The sequence below is a fragment of the Podarcis erhardii genome, assembly GCF_964252035.2.
Source record: "Podarcis erhardii genome assembly, chromosome: 16".
In the NCBI taxonomy this organism is placed as follows: Eukaryota; Metazoa; Chordata; class Lepidosauria; order Squamata; family Lacertidae; genus Podarcis; species Podarcis erhardii.
In genome coordinates, this window is record NC_138514.1 from 26,913,018 (window position 1) to 26,935,560 (window position 22,543).

Genomic DNA, 22,543 nt, shown 5'->3' on the forward strand with positions numbered 1-22,543 from the left:
GACGCGGGGACCCTTAAAAACCATGGGCGCTAAAACCCATGGACATGGTGACTCGGCTGGCACCTTTTGAGCCCCCCCCCGACCCGCGAAGGAGCCTTTTTAAAGGCTACGGAACGGGTGACGGGGGGGTGGTGGTGCTTTGAGTCCTCCGCTTCCCCTGCCGAGCGAAGCCGCATGCCATTCGACGGAGAGCGCTGACTTCTTCCATCGGAAATTTGGACTTAAAAGCATAACCCGTGAGTAATCGGAACTTGGATTAAAAAAGGCGAGAAATTTTTAAAGAATTCGGAACGAGCGGGGGAGGCATAAAAAGGAAGTCAGCTCCCCCCCCTGTTGTAGAGGAGCTAAAGTAAAGGACTTAACATCTAAGATTGAGCGCAACCTTATTTTGATAAAGTTATGAAATTTCGCGATGGAAAATTATAAGATTGAGCTGGAGGAGAAAAGTGGAATTTATTCAAAAAGCAACCCCCCCCCCCCCGGAACCTGGGAGCGTTTTAGTTAGAGCGCCGGGAGAAGACAAGGAGAGGTTTTGACAGCTGTCAAAGAGCTGTCAAAGCAGAAGAACAAAAATGAGAACTTTGTTACGAGGACTTTGCCGGTTATATTTGTTACAAATTGGATACAAAATGTTTAAAACAAGGAATAATAAATTACTTTGACTGGTGGACGTGATCTGGAAGGGAACTGAGTTACTACAATCCACCTAGAGGAGCCGAGGGATATTACAAGTTGTTGGCATCGAATTTGACAGAACTTTTTATCTCCTGGGAAACTGTAGAAATGGAACATTATTTTGGCTACAGAGGTTTACACACTAAAGTAGACAATAGACTTATCTATTGAAAAATGGAAGGGACTTGGCATCATGTTTCGTTCCTGAATAACAGAGCCTCTGCAGTGGAATTTAGAAGCTTTTGGAATTAGAACATTTGTGCAGGAAAACAGGAAAAGAAAGAGGAGAGAGATTAACAAGAACAACAAGAATAATAAGAATTGGACAAAGTTGGAAGTGGGAACATTTGGGACATCCAGATTTGAAAGGTTTAAGAAATAAAATTGGAGTTTTACTCCCAAGTATATAAAAATCTGGATGGAAAAAATGGGCCTTTTTGAGATAGACTCCTTCCAAGATTGGACATTTGAAATTAAAGAAGACTGGTAAAGGACTATGGTTTAAATAAATGTGGGAGCTCCAGGAAGACATCAGATGTTGATCAATATGGGGAACGCAACCAGGAAAAGGGGGAGGGAAATTTGGAATCCAAAGGCTGCAAAATCATATTTTATTTTATTATATTTTAATCTATTATGTATATTAAAGGGGGGAACGTGCGGAAGGGAATAGGTCGATCTTAGGAGATGGGAAAATATTTTTAAATTGGGTTAATGATAATAAGGTTAAAATTTGGGATAATAAATTGCTGAATTTATTTGTAAGAATTGGAATATAAGAGGGGGAGGGGAGGGGAAGTCCTGGAAAGATGTTACGGAAAATAAGATCTTAAATTTGGATGTTGTTGTTTTTTATATTGTTATAATTGGAAACTCTTAATAAATATTATTTAAAAAAAAAAAAAAAAACAGAGATGAAAATACACTAAAATGTCACATATTAAAAACTTCCCTGAACAGGGCTGCCTTCAGATGTCTTCTGAATGTCAGGTAGTTGTTTATCGCTTTGACATCTGATGGGAGGGCATTCCACAGGGCGGGCGCCACTACCGAGAAGGCCCTCTGCCTGGTTCCCTGTAACTTAGCCTCTCGCAGTGAGGGAACCGCCAGAAGGCCCTCGGAGCTGGACCTCAGTGTCCGGGCAGGACGATGGGGGAGGAGACGCTCCTTCAGATATACTGGACCGAGGCCATTTAGGGCTTTAAAGGTCAGCACCAACACTTTGAATTGTGCTCGGAAACGTACTGGGAGCCAATGTAGGTCTTTCAAGACCGGTGTTATATGGTCTCGGTGACCGCTCCCAGTCACCAGTCTAGCTGCTTAAGCATCAGCTCTTCCTTATGAGAAAAGCCCTAGCTCGGGGGTTCAATCCCAGTTTCAATCCCTGATGGCATCTCCAGGTAGGGATGCGAGAGATTCTTGCCTGAAATTCTGGAGAGCAGTTGCCAGTCAATTTAGGCAGCACCGAGCTAGATGGACCAATTGTTTGACTCCGTATAAGGTAGCTTCCCAGAGGCAGAGGGCCTTCTCGGTAGTGGCGCCCTCCCTGTGGAACGCCCTCCCACCAGATGTCAAAGAGAACAACAACTATCAGACTTTTAGAAGACATCTGAAGGCAGCCCTGTTTAGGGAAGCTTTTAATGTTTGATGTATTAGAGGATTTTAATATTTTTTGGAAGCCGCCCAGAGTGGCTGGGGAAGCCCAGCCAGATGGGCGGGGTACAAATATGATGATGATGATGATGATGATGATGATGATGATGATGATGTTCCTGTAAGTGTCCCAGGCAGGGGGATTGGGCAAAGCATGTGGAGATGCTTGTGTTGTGATAGTTCCAGCAGTCTCTGCCCTGTAAGACTATTGCTGGACACAGCCCTCTGAAAGATTGTTAAAGCTGCAGATTTGCCCTGTGTTTCATCACAGTTTTATTAAAGATGTACATATACAAACCCTGCAGGTGCAGCCGGACAGCATGGCTTCAAGGATGGCGCCTCTGCTGGGCCTGTTCCTCCTCGCCATCTCCACCACCAGCGTCTCCCACGCTCAAAGCTCAAAGGCCTTCCAGAGGAAGCACGTCACATTCCTGGATCACATAGACCACAACCAATGCAACAGTGAGATGCGGAACAAGCGGATCTCTCAGACCGACAGCGGGTGCAAGCGGCTCAACACTTTCATCCACGCTCCCGAGCAAGCCGTCGACCAGGCGTGCACGGCGGGAGAGCCATACGTGATCCGGAACCAGGAATACAAAAAGAGCCCCCAAAAGTTCCGCATCACAAACTGCAGGCTCTCTCAGGGACACGGGGACGACTGCGAATACGTGGCGGAAGCCAGCAGCTTGAGATACATTGTTGTGGCTTGCGACCAAAACGGCCGGCCGGTCCATCTGGAGAGGACGCTCACCGATGCAGCTGCTGGAAAGCCAGACGACAAGCAGCCAAGTTTGAACCCAACCAAGAAACCGTCTAATTCTGCAAGTGTAATAAGCGCCCATTGGGTTCGAGGGCAGGGAAGTTGGTGCATGGGGCGTTTGGGGGGAGTGCTGCTGTTTCTTTCCCTTGTCCTCTTCTGGTGCCTTTAAGAAGGAAATCATTTGAAGACAAGCTTGTCTCTGCTGCATTTGGTGAAATGGTGAAAGCCAGGGAGCCCCACAATTCCTGTTGCCACACCTGCACAGTGAGCGTCTTCTTCTGAGAAGACCCAAGGAGCTCCGCAGGATCAGACCAAGGTATATCTAGACCAGCATCCTCCAACCAACTAATGGCCAGCCAGATATTCACATAAGAAGAACTTGCTGGTCAGGCCAATGGCTCACCTGGTTCAGCATCGTATTAACATGGTGGCCAAGCAGATGCCCCAAAGGGAAACCCACAAGCAGGACCTGAGCATGGGAGCCCTCCCCCCTCCCGTGGCTCCCAGCAACTGGTATTCAGAAGCATTGCTGCCTCCGACTATGGACTTCTCTTGCTCTTTCTGAACCTTTTCAAATTTTACAAAACCCTTTGTAACCAGAACTGTGCACAGTATTCCCTGTGCACAGTATTCCAAATGCAGCTGCAACATAGATTTTTATAACAACATTATGATATCTATATTTCCCCACACGCTGGAGAGGGGCAGGGTCCTGGCAGCTGGACGTTTGATCCAGCTGTTTTGGGACTACAATTCCCATCATCCCTGACCACTGGTCCTGTTGGCTAGGGATGATGGGAGTTGTAGTCCCAAAACAGCTGGAAGGCCAAGATTGGCCATCACTGAGCTAATATCTTCCAACCCTTTGTGGGGCCCTGGTGGCAACACAGATGTTTAGGGGCAGGGCCTGAGGATATTTTCTGCAGAAGAGAACACTGCCTTCCTTCTTTTAATACGTACTTAAATAGTGAATATATTTGGCCAAAATAGCACGTTGGTGGACTGGGAGGGTATATCCTTTCAATATGGGCAATTTTTCTTATCTCCAGTATTTAGCTCTTGCTGCAAGAACTATTGAAGAAAATAGTTCTTGATCTTTTCAAATTACATTTATTGCATAACTCAATAAAATAAGTTCTAAACTGGCACATTTTTTGTGATTCTATGCATTTCATTTATGGTATCAGGCCAGTCTTTCTGAAGACTGAGAGATGCCCCCAACATTATTCAAAGAGGGAAGTAGAGTGGGCTCCACCTCTGGAAAATTGGGGCCGTCTCTTCACATCCAATGCATTTGAGGAGAAAAGTGAACTTTTGAACTTGCCTGGATGTAACTTAAAAGGTTGCCCGAATGTAGGAGGAACAACTTAGCCCACGATCTGCAATGAAATGTATGTCGCTGCCTTTGCTCACCAAGCAATGGGTGGTGATTGTTGAGCCTCTTCCTTGGGATATTTGTCCTTGCAAAGGCCACCTACATGGAGACGATTTAAATCACCTCTATGAGTTAAAAAGGCTGACACTGTTAACAAAGTAAATGGATGTAAGCCAAGCAGAAGGCAAAATGTAATACATGTCGAAAATAACAGTGTTGCAAGTGACATCTCAGTGTTCGCCTCTACTGTAGCCACGCCCATCATGGACATTGGTTCTCATTTAACCACGCCTCCATGAATTTCTCTCATTCAGCCATGCCCCTTGGGAAGCAAATCCGGTCAGCCACGCCCTCAGTGGCCTCGCCTCTCCTTTAACTGCTGTCCTTCACTGATCACGCCTCTCCCTTAACCACGCCCCAAAGGAACCCGTCTCTCCCTCAGCCACGTCCCTTCCCTTTAACTACTACAGGGATTGACGTCACCTCCCACCAATCACCTCAGACCGCCGGGAGCGAGAGAGTCTCCCTTCACGAGGACCTGGGGAGGCGGTGGGCGTGGCTGTAAAAGGCGCCATCCTATCGGAAGCGGGCACAGCGGCGCCCCGCCCTCTTCCCTCAGCGAGAGAGACAGCCTGCTGGCTCCTTGGCAACGGACGCAACCACAAGGGCCCGGAAGCAAAACCAGGACAAGGCGGAAGTGCTTCTGATCCCGGCAGTTGGACTCTGAGGGAAGCAGGAGGAGGATGGAGCGGCTGCCGGTGGCGACTTTCCTGACGGTGCTGCTCTCCTTCCTGGCCTCTGGGCCGAGCCTGCTGCGGTGGGGCGCGGAGCGGGGCCTGCCGGGAGACCTTTCTTCCGCCTTTTCGCTGCGCCCCGAGGCGGTGCTGGAGGGGCAGGGTGAGGCGGAGGGACGCCGACCCCCCTTTCTTTTCGACCGGGGGGGGGAATTATTGCCAAAATGGGGGGTAGGGTCTTCGGGGGTCCTGAGTCAAGGGAGGAGGAACTGGGGACTCCTACGCTAAGGGCTGAACCTCAGGGGTTAGAGCAGTGTTTCTCAACATTTTTTTTGGCCATGCCCCACCTAAGCACTTCTCAAATCCTGATGCTCCTTTTCACATGGAGGAAGCCTAAAAGGCCATTCACTGTTACTAACTCATTCTCGAATTGCTCCCCTTAGAAATCAAATGACCCCCCTGTGGGGCGTGTGCCCCACGTTGGGAACCATGGGGTTAGAACATCTGTTTTGCATGTCTCAGGTTCAGTAGCCAACCCATGTTCACTGAGGGCTGGGGAAAAGAGAGCATGGTCTGAAACCCTGGAGAGCTACACAAGATTGAGCTATGTGGACCAATTGTCAGCATAAGGCAGCTTCCTATGTTCCTCTTTAAACCAGCCCTTAGTTTAGAATAACGTGGACTGGAGCATTCCTTTGCTTTTAAGTAAAAGCTCAGAGGAAGAGCACTTGCTGTGCATGCAGAGGTCCCAGGTTCAGCCCCCAATGACATCTCCAGATAGGGCTGCAAGCGTCCGCCAATTTGAAACCCTGGAGAACCACTGCCAGTCAGTGTGGGCAACACTGAGCTCAGTGGACTTAACCAGTGTAAGTCAGATTACTGTGTTGCTTCTTGTGTAGGAACAGGATATATTTTACCAACATGGCATTTTCCTCCCATCTCAGTATATAGGCTGGTGACCTACATCTGTGTATATGAGGATGTGATCTCCTTGGTATGTGGCGCCATCATCATTTGGTACTTCGCTGGCAGCTTTGAGAAGACTGTGGGCACTGTGAGACACTGCTTCCTCACTGTGGCCTTTGCCATTTCCTTAGCTCTGCTCTACCTGATGCTCTGGGCTGCCCTTTCCAGGCTCTGGGAAGTGGCAGATGCCAAAGGCTTTGTGCCTGTGGCTTTTGCCATGCTGGCTGCATCCGTTGCCCGCTCCCAGATGAGGAGGACACTGCTGTTTGGGGTCAACATCCATGTGGCACTGGTGCCATGGGTCCTGATTTGCGTTGCTTGGCTTATTCTAAGTTCCTCTCTCCTAGGGAACATCTGTGGCCTCTTAATTGGAGACATCTGTATCCTTTTGAATAGATTCCCATAAGCCAGTTTGGGGAAATGCTGAATGGGGCCCTCCAAACCTTTTTATCTGGACATTAGGACCCTCTCCTGGTCAAAATTGAATTTGGTTATTGTGAACTAGGACCTGGGAGAGTCCAGGGTTTAAATTCCTGACTCTGCTGTGAATCTGGCTCCTGATATTGGGCCAGTCAATCTCTCAGTCTGTCCAACCTGCCAGGGTCACTGTAAGGATAAAAAGGAGAGCAAGGGCGAACCACTTATACCACCTTGGGCTCTTTGGAGAAATAGTAGGATAGAAATGTAAAAGGCCAACCAAAATAATCAGGACATCTAGAGCACTCTCATTGTGAGAAAAGGCTACAGTGTCGGTGTCCTTTATTTTATAACAGAAAGAGTGACTATGGGGAGGCTGAGCTAAAGGAGAATCAAATAATGCACCATAGGGAGACAGCCTGGGCTCTTTTTCTAGCTCTTCCTTAGCTACTTGCCAAACTCAGATGGTTACGGCTACTGCATTGGTGCAGATCTCCCCGAATCAACAGTCTCCCGTCTGGATAAAAAGTTCCCTTTCCGTCTGCTGAAGAGAATACCAGGAATGAAGTATGTTCCAGGGTCTATAGCAGAGAGAAGGGCTTCTCAGAGCAGGAAGTAAGTATGTCAGTCCCGGTAAGGGAGTCAGGTGCTCAATTGGCTTTAGATAAGAACATAAAAACATATGAATAGCCCTGCTGGATCAGGCTAGTGGCCTGTCTAGTCCAGCCAGATGCCCCAATGGGAAACCCTCAAGCAGGACCCAAGCATGAGAGCCCTCTCCCCTCCTGGGGTTTCCGGCAACTGGTATTCAAAAGCATTGATGCTTCCAACTGCAGAGGCAGAGTATAGCCATCAAAGTTAATATATATTGATAGCCCTCTCCTCCCTCAAGTTGTCTAATCCTCTTAAATCCATCTAAGTTGCTAGCCATTACTTCTTTCTATAGGAGCAAGTTGCCATTGTTTAACTATGTCTTGAAGTCATTTATTTTATCTGGAATGACTCCTCTCTCTCCTCTCTTCAGGCTAAACCCAGCACCCGGTTCTTACCCCACTCAGAGCTATCACAGCTCCTCTCCTCCGTCCTTGCTTGCTGTTCATATGCAACACCCCAGTACATGCCCTCCTGGATCTCAGCTGCAGTGCATGCCCGGTCCTGTGCTGAATCAGTGCACTGGTTCCCTTGGAGGGTCATGCATCCAGCACCATTTCCAATCTCCGCCAGGATCCATCTCGCACCATTTCAGTGGGTCTGACTCAGGGGGACCCAAGAGGACAGATTGCTCCGGTGTCCCCCATGCACCTGGGTTTCCAGCTGCAGGAGCAGCATCAGAATCAGCAGAGCTTTGCCGAGTTCACGTAGGGTGAAATTCCTGTATTCTACTGCCTGCAATTCATGTGAGGATCAGCAAAGGTTTTCCCTCCAAGATGGGAGTCTCCTCCAGGTGGATGAAGGATTTTTAAAGTCCTAAACAGCTTCAATTCAGTGTACCAAAGAAACCACCCTCTCTCCATGTCTTGTGGCATCCCCTTACAATCAGATGATGGTATCTCTCTACTTGATCATCAGTGTAACACAAAGAGCTCCACAAATTCAGGGCTCCATCTCCTTGTTATACCCAAGCTTGAGCAATCTTACAAAATGATTTCATGTGGTTTTATCTTTTGAGAGGGTGGCTGGCTGGGCCAGGACTGGTAAATTTCTACTGTGCTTTTTCTGTATATGTGTGTGTTGGCCTTGAATCATTATGAACCCTGAACCCTTGGATGGGGCATCCTACACATGTGATTTCATAAGACTATGGAAAGGTGGCAGCTAGTACCTGCTTGAAAGCATGGCTTCTTGAGGTGAGCTTTCTACAGGACTTGGGTCTGCAGCCACAGACACCCTGAATCAGGGACTGTAGCCTACAGCTCTGATTTATTTTTTACAGGTATCTTCATTTGGGTTTGGGGATTATCTTGCTCCTGATAAAAATCATTGTGACTTTGTATGAAATAATGCTGGTTTGCTTACAGTTCTGGGAAGGGCTATAGCTCAGTGGCAGAGCTCCCGCTTTGTTCAAAAACGGTTCAATATTCAATCTCTGGTATCTTAAAAAAGTCTGGGTCGCAAGTGATGGAGAGCCTCATCTAGTCAGAGTAGATGTGGATGGGCAGACAAATACTCTGGCCCTGTTAGAATGCAGCTTCCTAAGTTCCATGAAGTGAGGAAAGGGGAAGAGAGGAGACTTCAGTCTTATCCCAAAACATACATAAACCAAATATATCTTGTACAAAGATCACTGTGGCTGTTTCCAATCACCCTGTGCCTCACAAGGGGACCTATGTGCCTTGCTCAGTGCCAGCGACACAACCAATTTTATATTTTTAAGCCAGTGGGAGAACAGTCATTATATCTTCTATGTCCCAGGAGGCTTTGGCAGAGGCTAAGCTGCACAAGCCATTCTGAACTGCATCCCATGACAGTTGCAAATTGCAAATTCCAAAATCCTCCCCCTTGTTTCATTTAAAATCCAGCCTAATGAGCAGTTCTGGAGATGTTGAATGCTACCTCGCACCTAGCTGGAGAGGTTACCGTCTATCGGGTGCTGTAGCAGGGGGATGGACTAGATGACCCGCAAGGTCCCTTCCAAGTTTGGGATTCGACTTTATGACACTTCGGCTGGTCCAAATAAAGTGATTGCCATACTGTGGTTTATGGATGTTTGTGTAGAAACCTCTCAAGCTAGCTGGCTCTTTAGTATGATGGTGTGGGGGCTGGTTGCTGGATGGGAGGAGCAATGCAGGGGGAGCTGGCTGTGTGCTGTCTGACCATATGAAAACATAGGTCCTTCATTCTGAGCTGTACTTCAGCCATCACCTGTGCTGGACATTTTCAGGCCCCAGATTCAACGCCTGATGTCACAAAGATGGGGAGAATGAGGCATTATCCCATCCTTTCTTTTGAACGCTTTGGACAACTGATTGGTTTTCCCCAGTGCTGACATTTCCTCCAGTCAACAGAGGTTATGACAAGACATAATAAATCTTTTAAAAATGGACAGCCTGCATGCAGTTTGATCTGGAATATAAACAACTTGTAACATGTGGATGAGCCTCTTTGCACCCTCCCTGTTTGCCCACAAAACACCACTATTCCTCCTGGCCATAATGCTGCGTGTAGATGGTTTTTTTCAGGTGCTTTGATGAGGCATTGGTGTGTGATAGGGGTAGGTGTGGGGAAGGCCATGTCTGCCCCCATGTTAAAACTCCTTCCCATCAGCCCCAGCCAGCAACTGTAGTCCAACCACACTTGGAGTTCCAAACCACCCTTGTTGGGGGGGGGGGCGGAAAGAGAGAGAGAATGCACAAAAACGATTGAAGAAGTCGCCTTACTTTATTTATAGGCCGCTTTTTCTGCCAAAAGACCTTTCAAGTGGCTTTATGAACAACTATCAGAGAAATGGAAAACCCACCACGGTAAAAGATAAAATAAAAGTCTAGCCATGCAAAGTAGCTGGTTCTGCAGAAGAACTATCTAAACTCAGAAGAACTATCTAAACTCACATGAGAGAGGATATGGAAATCTATAGACTTAATAAAATGCAATCTGTATAAGAAATGCTTTCAAAGGCTAGGATCAAATGCTTACATAAAAGATCAGGCAAAAGGTTCATCCTGCTGCTCACCCTGCCCAGCAAGGTGATTCTGGGGACCCTCCAAGCAGGACCCGAGTCCAGTAGCCTTTGCCTCATGTTCCTCAGAAACTGGGTCTCTGGGCGGACACTGTACAGAAGGGATGGGGATCGCCTGCAGCCCTCCAGATGATGATGGACTCGCCCAACACCCATCAGCCTCACCTGACATAGTCACCAGGGAGGGAGGATGGAAGTTGTAGTCCAACAACGTCTGGAAAGCTACCAGGTTTGGGGGAAGCTGGACTAAAAATTAGGAAGCCCACCCCACAGTCTCCCATTGAACAAAATCTTGCTGGCTGTATGGAGCTAGCTTTGAATGTTTAGCCTGCAAAAGAGGAGACTAAGAGGAGGTATGATAGCCAGCTTCAGATATCTACAGAGCCGTCACATGGAAGAGAGAGCAAGCTTGTTTTCTCCTGCTCCCGAGGGGAGGACCTGAACCAATGGTTTCAAGTGAGAAGAAAGGAGATTCTGACTAAACATCTGAAAGAACTTTCTGACAGTAAGAACTGTTTGACAGTGGAACCAACTTCCTTCGAAGGTGGTGGCCTCTCCTTCCTTGGAGGTTTTTAAGCAAAAGTTGGATAGCCATCTGTCAGGGATGCTTTAGTTGTGTTTCCTGCATTGCAGGGGTTTGGGCTAGATGACTTGGGGTCCTTTCCAACTCTACTTCTGTGAATACACATGTGGTCCTCGACAAACCCCAATCACAAGGAGCCCAGAAGGTCCTACTTTAGCTGGCCGAGGACTCCCATCCCCCTTCTTGGGAGCAGTTGAGAGCTGATCCATGGAACTAAAGGGGCGACACGCACAAAGGTGGCTGATTGGCTGGTCTTCTTTCCTTTGCTTTGACTTTCCACTGAAGATGTAAAGATTCCCTCCAGGTAAAGCTGCCCGTCCTCTCCTGGGCAGACAAAAAGCCCTCCTGTACTCAGCTAAATGTGAGAAAACCAAAATGTGAAGATGAGCTGCCAGAGGATTGCAACTGGAAAGCTAGCAGCCATATTCAGAAGCATCACTGCCTCTGACCCTGGAGGCAGAGCATAGCCATCATCCATGAAATTCAAAGCAACAGGGTAATTACCTGAGGGTCCTTTTTGAGGTTGGATGGCTGTGCACAGGTGGAGACCAAGGAAGAGGTGGGGACGCAGCTGTCCAACAAGGTCACAGTCCACTGAAGGATGTCAGGGTGAGCTGCTGGAAAGGAACGCCACAAGCCTCTAAGGATCTGCCTGCCCTCTTTGCTCTTTCTCCCCATGGGTTGTGATCTTTTCTCCAAGCCCACCAACCTCAGCTGCTCAAAAGTCTCCCATAAATAGCTCTCGTTACAATTCAAATTCGGACGCACGGGGCTCCCTGTCTGTGGAGCAATGTGAAATCTGCTTATCCTAACTCATGGACTATGCTTTTCTATTGTCAAACTTTACCCAAGATCCCTGCAATGCTTTTACACATTCCTCATTTTATCTCTTCAAGACAGTTTGCAAGACAGAAATAGTACCCCATGATTTCCCCAGCCATTCTTCTTTTGGAAGTATATGTTTATATTTTTGATGACAAGGATAAACCAGACCAGCAAACGACCAATGCCTTTTATAAGACCTCTCTTATTTGTAAGATTCTGAAGACAAACCAGAGGGTCAGTATTTTCTAATGTGAAAGTGCAGTATACAAACAAACCTCTTGTGGGAGCCAATGAGTTAGAAATGCCCTCCGACTGGACCTGTTGCTGGTATATCCTAAATAAACCTATAGGGTGACTTTGCTATAATTCACAGGGTTTCCAGGGGACCTCCTGAAGAGGTGCTACAGCAACTGCATTGGTCTTTACTTGGACTTAACCCATGTGCAACTGTACTCATTCTATGTGCCTATTTTGTAGTTTTGCTTTTCTTTTAATTTTAGTCTGTTGTTACAGCTGTTGTTTTTGTTTTATATAACATCATGAAATTAAATTTTAAAATCCTTTACCAAAATATAAAAATTCCAGGTAAGGACTGGGAAAGTGTGCTGCCTGAAACCCTGTCCATTGCTACCTGTCAGTGTAGATAACACTGAGCTATATATGGATCCATTGTCTGGATAAGGCAGCTTCCTATTTTCCTATATATTTCCAGCTGTACAGCATTCCTGAACCACATCAAGCAACATGTAGGCTAATAATATATTGACAATATTTATATAACACTATCAAACTGTTTCAAAATTCATAAACAGTGCAGGGAGTCACAAACTAATAAGAATCAAGTATAGCGTTGTGGTCTAACCACTGAGCCTAGGGCTTGCTGATCAGAAGGTCGGCAGTTCAAATCCCCGTGAAGGGGTGAGCTCCTGTTGCTCGGTCCAAGCTCCTGCCAACTTAGTAGTTCAAAAGCACGTCAAAGTGCAAGTAGATAAATGGGTACCGCTCTGGCGGGAAGGTAAACGGCGTTTCTGTGTGCTGCTCTGGTTTCGCCAGAAGCAGCTTAGTCCTGCTGGCCACATGACCTGGGAAAAACTGTCTGCAGACAAATGCCGGCTGCCTCGGCCAGTAAAGCAAGATGACCCCAGAGTCATTCCCGACTGGACTTAACTGCCAGGGGTCCTTTACCTTTACCTTTACCTTTTTTAACTCTTCCGTAAACAGAATGATTAGAATGGTATGTCACTATAGTCTATGCCTTTTTGTACACATTACTTTGCTTGAGAACTGCACCACAAAATTTGGAGAAGTGTACATTTCAAGGGATGGCTGCATTTCGGTTTCCATATTGTTTCAGAAACTGCAAATTAGGTAGATTGATATATGATTTTAAGTGAGAACGGAATTAAATTTTGCCCCATCCCCATGAGACACTCCCAGCCTCCAGAGACAGAAACACCTGTGGCTTACCACCACGTTCCTTTGATCCTATCGCCCAGCACCCAGTCCCAGGTGGTACAATGTGGAGCGGGTCAGGAAGGCAAATGGGACGGGTGGTCGATGTGATGGGTGCCAATTTTGCCAGCTGGACTAATGCGACATCATCCTGGGCACCTGACGAGCGAGGGGTCATCTTGGCAACTGGATATAGCTCATCTGAAGAAGTGAGCTTTACAGAGTACAAGGAGATGTTTCTGCAAAAGCAAAAAGATGGGCTGGAAGTTACATGTGATGGGGGGGCAAGGGGGAGAGGATGGCGTCGCAACAGAGTCATCAGGCTTGTATAGGAAAGCAGGAGGGCTATACAAAGCTCATTGGGTGACCTGGGGCCAGTCACCATCTAACCTACCTCAGAGGGTTGTTGTGAGGGTGAAATGGGGAGGAGGAAAACCAGTTACACCATCTTGAGCTCCTTGGAAGATAAAGGTGGCATATGAATATAGTAAATAAATAACTAATAAATACCTCTAGCTTGCTGCTGGTACAGAAGAAACAAATTAGAAGAGCCTGCTTGGTCAGGCCAATGGGGGCCCATCTAGTCCAGCATGCTGTTCTCACGGTGGCCACCCAGAGGCCCCCAAGGGAAACCCACAAGCAGGTCCTGAGCACAAGAAGCATGACTGCTGTTGATGCAGAGGACAACCATAATGGCCAATAGCCATCAATAGCCCTCTTCTCCGTGAATTTGTCCCATCCTCTTTCAAAGCCTTTTCTAAAGATTATCAAGTAAATTCTACTTGCGGCACTGCACATTTCAGAATATCACAGGATAGTTTCCTGAAAAAGGGCATTTTCTGCTGCTGCTCCTGTTCATGTGAGAATGCCCTTCCCTCTGCCAGATACGGAGCATGAGTTATCTTGTGAAGACTTTTAATCTTTTTGCTCAGGCTTTCCCCTGCCCATGCAATTGGACCTTAAGCTATGAAGGATATTGTACAGTTGGAAAAGCATCAGAAAATGGCAACCAAACTGACTGAGGGAATGGAGCTGCTCTCCTATGGGGGAAGGGCACTATTGTGCCGAAGTCCTACTTGCCAGCCTCCCATTAGCATTTCTCGTTGGCCACTTGGAGAACAGAACAGATGGGTCTGGGCTTGATCCAACAGCCAGGCTCCTTGGGGGTTCTTTTGTCAAAAGGCAGGGAGTTCCAAAGTGTAAGGTGCTGCTGCACCGAAGGACTGACTTCTTGGTAAGGTGGGATGAGCATTAGCTGGAACTGATCGGCTTCTCGGCCACGTAACCCGTCTTCTGCCTTTACTTAACAGGATGAAGTTTTATTGGAGGATTACAAGCCTCAACATTCCTGCTTGTGACCTAACATGGGCTGTATAGTAAGGCTGAATTGTGAGGAGGTGGGCGAGCGGGTGGTTTGCCCTTCCTTGGGACACTGAAAGCTGGGTGTCACCAGCTTCTAGCTCCCTCTGATTCCATGTCTCTCTACTTAGTGCACAGGATTACAAGGTTGGATTGTGAGCACCAGCCCCCCCCTCCCCCCCCCCCGTTGCTTTTTCACACTGCAGAATTTTGCAATGCAAGTTTCTAGCCCTCGGGGCTAAGGAGATGTAATTGGGAATGGGGCAACTTTCTCAATGCACAACTCAGTGAGGTTGTTGGGGCAGTGTGTCTGCTTCTGGAATGCACAGTCAGCATATGGAATTCTGGTAAGGGTTACAAAAATGCTCAGATTGTGTTGGGGTATAAATAATAATTTATACCCCGCCCATCTGGCTGGGTTTCCCCAGCCACTCTGGGCGGCTTCCAACAAAATATTAAAATACAATAGTCTATTAAACATTAAAAGCTTCCCTAAACAGGGCTGCCTTCAGATGTCTTCTAAAAGTCTGATAGTTGTTTTTCTCTTTTCTCTTTCTCTTTGAGGTGAGGTGAAAGTATGGAGCCCTAATGCAGAATTTAATCTAAAAGCCTTCTCTCTCTCTCTCTCTCTCTCTCACACACACACACACACACACACACACACTTTTAACCAAACCATGTACCGCTCAGTGGAACATTAGAAAAGAATACAGTCGTACCTTGGTGATTGAATGCCTTGCAACTCAAACATTTTGGCTCCTGAATGCCAAGTGAGTGTTCAGGTTTGCAAACGTTCTTTGGAACCCGAACGTCTGATGCGGTTTACATGGCTATCAATTGAGTGCAGCCAATCGGAAGCCGCGCCTTGGCTTTCTAACGTTTTCGGAACAGATTCCGTTCGACAACCAAGGTACGACTGTATAACATAAGAGCCTTCTGGATCAGACCAGTGGCCCATCTATTCTAGCATCCTGACCTCACAGTGGCCAACAAGATGCTCAATGGTGGTGGTGGTGGGAACCCTGCAAGCAGGATTCAAGCACAAGGGCACTCCCTCCAGCAACTGGTTTCCAGCAACTGGTATTCAGAAGCGTTGCTGCCTCCAACCATGGAAGCAGGACATAGCCATTGTTATAGCTATTATTATTGTTACTAATTAATATATATATATATATATATGCAGGTTTTGGTGTCCTCGGGTGTCTTCCCGTGTAAAAGTTGGGGTGTCTAGGCGACACCCCAACTTTTACACGGGAAGACACCCGAGGACACCAAAACCTGCATTCCTGTACCCGTGAAAATCTACGAAAGCATATATATATATATATATATATATATATATATATATATATGTTAGCGGTAACATCAAAGTCATTTCATCAAGGAAATGGGCCAATTCCTTTTGCCTTTAGCCAGATTCTGTGCTGAACTCGTTCACCATTGTGTCATAAAGAATGTTTATAAAATTATGCATGGTATGAAGAAAGTGGGCAGAGCAAAGTTTTTCTCCGTTTCTCGTAACATTAGAGCTATTGGACATCCCACGAAGCTGAAGGTTGTGAGATTTGGAACAGACCAAAGAAATGACTTCTTCACGCACTACATACTGGTAGTTAAACTATGAAACTTGCCCCAGCAGGAGGCAGTGATGGCCACCAACTGCAGATGGCATTAAAAAGGATAGGACAAATTCACAGAGGAGGGGGCTATCAATATATATTTGCCTTGATGGCTATGCTCTGCCTCTGTGGTTGGAGTCAGCAATGTTTCTGAATGCCAGTTGCTGGAAACGAGGGGAGAGTGTTCCTGTGCTCAAATCCTGCTTGCTGGTTTCCGTATGGGGCATCTGGTTGGCCACTGTGAGATCAGGATGTTGGACTTGATGGGCCTTTGGCCTGATCCAGCAGGCTCTTCTTAGGTTCTTAAACTGTGCTGCAGAAAATCTAACATTCCCAAGTTTTGATTATGTGTTATGCCTACTGGCTAATGCAATAAAACTGAAATATAGCTGTAACCTGCACCACCGGAGTCATTACTTCAAACCAGATAAGTGGCTTAAGTTACCATTGTGTACACGCTTACCTGGTAATAAGCCCCATTGAATTCATTGAGACTTACTTTGATGTCGACATGTAGGGGCTTGCATGTAGGTGTGATGGAGGATGCTGGGCCTGTTAAGTTGTGGGCGAACATAGCAGACGACACAGTGATTCTTCAAACAGCTCTTCTTTATTTTGTAAGCTGGAACAGAACTAAGCTGAGGAGCTCAGTCAGCCTGCTTATATAGAGCTCCAGAACAATGTAACTGTTGCCATTTTCTAAAACTATCCAATCACTGAACGTCACTTTTCGATCCTTCATTTGCATAACTATCTACAGTATCCCCCTGCTGGCCCAGGGTGAGAACTTCAGTACATAACAGGGATCATAAACTGGAGTTCATTCTTACAATTCTATGAAGAAAACACAGCGATTGTTTTTAAACCATTCCTGATGCTGCTTCTATCTCATTTTCCTTATAGCAAGGTTATTTATTGATTGATTGGTCAGAAGAACTCTGTACTAGGCTTAGGTACTGAATAACTTCTGTGGAACTCTCTGCTCCAAGATGGCCACTGGCCTAGATCAGGCAGCCATTTCCCAAATGGATCTTCCATGTGCAGGGGAAATATACCTCTAATACCAGATGCCATGGGGACAAAAAACTGTTAGGGGAAACTTTCAATGAAATGAATGTTTTATATCATGTTTGTTTGTGTTTTCAGAGTTTGTCCCTGGCTTATGCTGCATTTAATGTAGTAGGAGTTGTTATTATTATTATTATTATTATTATTATTATTATTATTATTATACCCTACTTATCTGAATGAGTTTCCCCAGCCACTCTGGGCGGCTTACAGCATATCTAAAATCTTAATACTGTAATGATAATTGGCTCCAAACAACAATAAACCTTGAACTTTGGGTTCCAGCCAACTCTACAGTTCTATGATTCTAGGAATAAAGCAATAAAGTCATTAAAACAGTTTAAGGGCATAAGCAGAGGTCAGGCCAAACTAGTTTAGCATCCTGTTCTCTCAAGGGACCAACCAGTTGCCCCAGTGGGAAGATCCCAGGTAGGACCTCCCTGCTTGTGATTCTAAGAAATCCCTTTTCTAATGACCCCCAAAACTGAATTTGCCTTTTTCACAGTTGCCACACATTGGGTCAATGTCTTCAATTGAGCTATCCACTATGACCCCATGGTTTCGTTCCTACTCAGTCTCTGCCAGTTCAGACCCCATATGCGTCTGTGCAAAATTAAGATTTATTTATTTATTTTTGCCGTGGTATGCATCAGTTTTACACTTGCTGACAGTGAATTGCTTTTGCCATTTTACTGCCCTTTCACTCAGTTGGTTTTAACCACCCCAAACAATTTGCTCTCATCGGCAAACTGGGCCACATCACTGCTCACCCCTAACTCTAGAACGTCTTATAAAGTGTGAGTCCCAATATGGATCCTTGTGGGACTCCACTTTCTGCATCCTTCCGTTGGGAGTACTTCCCATTTATGCCTACTCTCTGCTTTCTGTGTTGTTATGTACTGAGTTGAATAGGATTCAGAATGCAGCAGTCTGATTGGTCCTAGAACAATAGGGTCCAGAATGCAGCAGTCTGATTGGTCCACAGGAGCCACCCAATCCAGCTCCAGGTGGAAGTGAATCTGCAACCAGATTGGCCTACAGGTGAATCCCGGAATTAGCCAATCACGTGGGGCCCAGTATGTAAATAATGTATATAAAGCAGACATTCTGGGGGATCTTCGATTCCTCCTCACCACTATGAGCCGAATAAAGAGCATGAAATCCACTCTCGACTCCAAGTATATTTCATGTGTCTTTACCAGTTCCTGATGCACAAGATGACCCTGCCTCTTATCCCACAACTGCTAAGCTTATTCAAGTATTTCATGCGGTACTTTGTTGAGAATAGTAACTTGAAATAGCCAAAAGATGAATCAAATTGCCAGTGGCATAGTCTGAACAGGGCAAACTGAGGTTCAGGCTGTCTGAAGGACTGTATTTTCCATATGAACCTGCCCGGGCTCTGAGATCTTCAGAGGAGGCCCTTCTCTCAGTCCCACCACCTCACAGGCATGCTTGGTGAGGATGCAGGAGAGGGCCTTCTTGGTGGTGGCTCCCAGGCTTTGGAACTCCCTTCCTAGAGAGGCCAGACTGGTCCCCTCCTTGCTGTCCTTCTGCCGACTGTTTTCTTCCGACAGATCTTTGGGAAATGACTGTTTTTCCTGGAAAGGGTTTTTAAATAGTGCTGTGCTGTTTTTATTATGTGTGTTTTAATAGATTTGTTTTTAAATTGTTTAAATTCTATTAGAGCTTAAGTAATAAAATAAATAAATAAATAAATAAATAATAAAAGTAATTAAATTATATCTATATATCTATATATTTTCCTGAGGCTTTTTTGTTAGGAATCATAGGTGTGGAACTACCAAAAGAAAAGACTGTTTATGTATGCAACGACAGCAGCAAGGATGCTCTTAGCCCAAAGATGGAAAGAAGAAAAAGTACCAACCAGAGAAGAGTGGCAGACCAAGCTGATGGAATAGGCCAAAATGGTAAGATTGACAGGAAAGATCAGAAAGCAGGAAGACCGAATATTTGTGAAAGACTGGAATAACTTTTTAACATATCAAGAGACCACTGTAAACATTTGAAATCATTGGGAGGAATACAATGCCACTTGTAAAGTAACATGAACTTTGGATACTATGGATATATAATAGATAGATTACATTAAAATATGCAGGAATAAAATTTAGAAATGGAACCCACAGAGGGAGGGAGGGAGGGAGGGAGGGAGGGAGGGAGGGAGGGAGGGAGGGAGGGAGGTCTGAAGGTTTGAGAGAATCTCCCCCCCACCCCACCCCGGTCTCTTTTTAGTTTTTTTCTTTGGAATCGTTAGTCGTGGCTGACTCTGGGGTTGCGGCGCTCATCTCGATTTATTGGCTGAGGGAACCGGCGTATAGCTTCCAACTCATGTGGCCAGCATGACTAAGCCGCTTCTGGCAAACCAGAGCAGCTCACGGAAACGCCATTTACCTTCCTGCCAGAGTGGTACCTATTTATCTACTTGCACTTTGACGTGCTTTTGAACTGCTAGGTGGGCAGGAGCAGGGACCGAGCAACGGGAGCTCACCCCGTCACGGGGATTAGAACCGCCGACCTTCTGATCGGCAAGGCCTAGGCTCTGTGGTTTAACCCACAGCGCCACCCACGTCCCATCTATCTATCTATCTATCTATCTATCTATCTATCTATCTATATCTATCTATCTATCTATCTATCTATATCTATCTATCATCTATCTATCATCTATGTATATATGTTTTTAGCTTTCTGTATTTTATCTGTTTGGTTTTAATTTGTGTAAGCCGCCTTGAGCCCCAGTCTGGGGGGAAAAGGAGGGATGTAAATAAATATAATCATAACGACAATTACAATCATAATTTAGAATAGGGATGGGCCATAGTTCAGTGGCAGAGCAGCTGCACTGTGTGCAGAAGGTCCCAGGTTCAGTCCCTGGCATCTCCAGGTAGATCTGGGAAAGAAAGACCCTGCTTGAAACCACAGAGAGCTGCTCCCGGTCAGGGCAGACAATTCTGAGCCAGATAGACCAAAGGTCTGATTCAATACAAGGCGCCTTCCTACGTTCTTGTGAATAAAAACAAAATATGTCCAGGTGAGAGGGGAACTGTAGGACTGGACTCCAGGGTTGCGACTTCCCAACAAACCCCTGTAGCTATGCTTCAAAGGAACAGGCCCTCTTCTTTTAGGGATGCCACCATGCATTGACCTTTCCGCCCAGAAAAGAAATGTCAGCAATGGCATTCTGGAAACTCACCCAGATTCTACACAGCTCCTGGCGCTCAGCACCCAGTTTTCTGCAATCAGGCTTCCTGCACAAATGGGATCTCCGCCCTTCAGGACAGTGGCAGCCCAAGGCCATTTCCCATTCTTTTGCAGATCTTTGCCACTCCAGTTGCTTTTGTGATCCTTCTGGGTGCCTGCATTGTCACCCATACCGTTAATGGACAGCAACGATGGTTTCAACAAACAGAATCCGCTGGAATCTAAATGTGGGGGAGAGAACAGGTTTGTATCAGAGTTCCTTTGGGTTCACAAACAACTGGTGTTCTTCATATTCTGCATATTCTGATCCTTTAGAAAAACCAACAATTTGAATTCTAAATATTGAAAATAAGTAGGCAAAAGTACATATGAAGATGCCTTAGTGCTAGGCTGAGTAAAGCCCATCAAGCCAGTATGGTGGTGGCCTCCAGATGTTGTTGGACTCCAATTTCCATCAGGCCTGCCAACATGGGTCAACAGCAAGGGATGATGGGAGCCGTAGTCCAATAACATCTGGAGGGTGCCATATTGGCTTTCCTCAATATGGAGTATTGGTGCAGACACTTGCAGAGGTGACTTGAATTCTTGTTGAGGAGCACACTTAGAGTGGGCTTCCAATTCCACAGTTGCAAACTGCTGGATCAAATATGAATCAATGTCATATGATGGCGAGTGATTGACAGGTGGCCCATGGACAATGGAGGAGTTCTGGGTGGAGGGTGGCCCTGATTTAGAGTGTCTTCAGGGTCTCAGCCAGAAAGAGGTCTCTTTCCCTGCCAAACCTACTTCCTAGATCCATTTTTCATTTATTTTATTATTTTATTTATTACATTTTTATACCGCCCTATACTTGTAGGTCTCAGGGCAGCCCACAACACAAAGTTACAATATACAAAGCACAAAATATGTAATAAAAATAATAAAAATGTAATAAAAATTAAAATAATCAAAGCATAATAAAAACAATTAACAATACTAATGTTTACATGCTAGAGGTGTCAGAAATGGAGCCTTAGCACAGTAATCGAGGAAGTGGAGAAATCAGCTGTCCAGGGTGCTGAAGCCCCGCCCTGGTGATCCTGCCAACTCCCACCTTCCTCTCCTAATATAGTCCATGACACAGCCCTGAGGACTAGACGCTTGAGAGATGCATGTGTAGGTTTTTTAAAAATGAAAGGGGTGATTCTGTGCTGGTGTGGGGCTGCAGAACACAGACAGGCATGGAAGTTTTTAACAGAACAGCTCAGAGGATTGTGGGCAGAGGATCTGGCCCCTCCTAGTCAAGTAGGTCTATCTACATTTCTGGCCTTTGGCAGACTACATCAGAGTCTACTGCCTCCCTCCTTGGTAAATATATTGGCTGTGTTTGCACGCCATGCTAGGACACTGTAGCACCTCATAACTGAATTCCATAATTCCATGATTATGTTGTCACGTACAGAAAAGAGATCTGTGTGTATCTGATGGATTAAATCTGCTAGTGGGTTGGAGCAGAATAAGCAATGCTTGTTAAATAAGTAGAGAAAATCACAGAAGGAAGGAAGGAAGGAAGGAAGGAGGGAGAGAAGGAAGTCTGGCTCTCTACAAGGGGATCATTCTCTGGTGACGTCCACGATCTCTTTAGAAATGCAGCCTGAAGAAATTAAGGAGAATATTTTTATTTTTATTACATTTATATCGCACCTTTTCTCGAAAGAGCTCAAGGTGGCATACTAACTTCTCACCTTCAACATTTAATGCTGCCTTGTTTTCTTTTCAGTGAACTGTAGAGACCTCAAGAAGTCTTTCTTTGTTTGTTTGAGAGCGGGATAAAAATTATTTAAATCAAATAAAGAAAGAGTGTACTGTACTTTAGTGGCACAGCCCACCTTCAATATGTATGTTCTCTGCATCTACCAGGACTCCGGGTTCATTGTGAGTTTCTCGGTAGCCACGCTTCATTTCCTGGGTCACGTTGTTGGTGTTCAGTTTTGATTTTTTTTTTTTTTATAATAATATTTATTAAATTTTCCAATAAAACATACAAATACAAAACAACTACAATAAAGACAAACACAAACAACAACAAAAAACAACAAGAATAATTTCAACCTTATTTCTTAACCTTATTTCCCCGACTTCCTCATACCTCACCATTTTGTATTCTAGTTTCA

General features: G+C 45.7%; 4 protein-coding genes across 6 annotated transcripts in view; 3 read left to right on the forward strand and 1 right to left on the reverse strand.

Annotated features, from left to right (window-relative positions):
• Positions 1–4,239, forward strand: part of LOC309331425 (ribonuclease pancreatic-like) — a 10,027-nt gene extending 5,788 nt beyond the window's left edge. For both annotated transcript variants that reach the window (XM_081843660.1, XM_081843659.1), the window contains exon 2: positions 2,634–4,239. In XM_081843660.1, the coding sequence (XP_081699786.1) occupies positions 2,649–3,260 (612 nt within the window). In that variant the 5' untranslated portion in view covers positions 2,634–2,648 and the 3' untranslated portion in view covers positions 3,261–4,239. The remainder of the gene's footprint in view (positions 1–2,633) is intronic.
• A 482-nt stretch (positions 4,240–4,721) lies between these two features.
• RHBDD2 (rhomboid domain containing 2) lies at positions 4,722–9,283 on the forward strand. Its single transcript, XM_081843607.1, has 4 exons — positions 4,722–5,363; positions 6,145–6,546; positions 7,048–7,198; positions 7,608–9,283. Exons 1-4 carry the CDS (start codon positions 5,210–5,212, stop codon positions 7,948–7,950), a joined length of 1,050 nt encoding a protein of 349 aa, XP_081699733.1. The 5' UTR covers positions 4,722–5,209; the 3' UTR covers positions 7,951–9,283.
• A 659-nt stretch (positions 9,284–9,942) lies between these two features.
• Positions 9,943–22,358, reverse strand: LOC309331406 (serine protease 27-like). Of its 2 annotated transcripts, none has more exons than XM_081843626.1 (5): positions 22,259–22,358; positions 20,383–20,611; positions 13,135–13,358; positions 11,347–11,456; positions 9,943–11,197 (listed from the first exon to the last, which is right to left on the reverse strand). In XM_081843626.1, exons 1-5 carry the CDS (start codon positions 22,329–22,331, stop codon positions 10,991–10,993), a joined length of 843 nt encoding a protein of 280 aa, XP_081699752.1. In that variant the 5' UTR covers positions 22,332–22,358; the 3' UTR covers positions 9,943–10,990. The 2 variants fall into 2 exon arrangements, with proteins under 2 accessions (XP_081699752.1, XP_081699751.1); XM_081843625.1 differs by having other exon boundaries at positions 11,347–11,459.
• POR (cytochrome p450 oxidoreductase) overlaps positions 13,962–22,543 on the forward strand; it is an 89,082-nt gene continuing 80,500 nt past the window's right edge. Inside the window, exon 1 of the mRNA XM_081843517.1 lies at positions 13,962–13,972. The gene's annotated coding sequence lies outside the window, so the exon portion shown is untranslated. The remainder of the gene's footprint in view (positions 13,973–22,543) is intronic.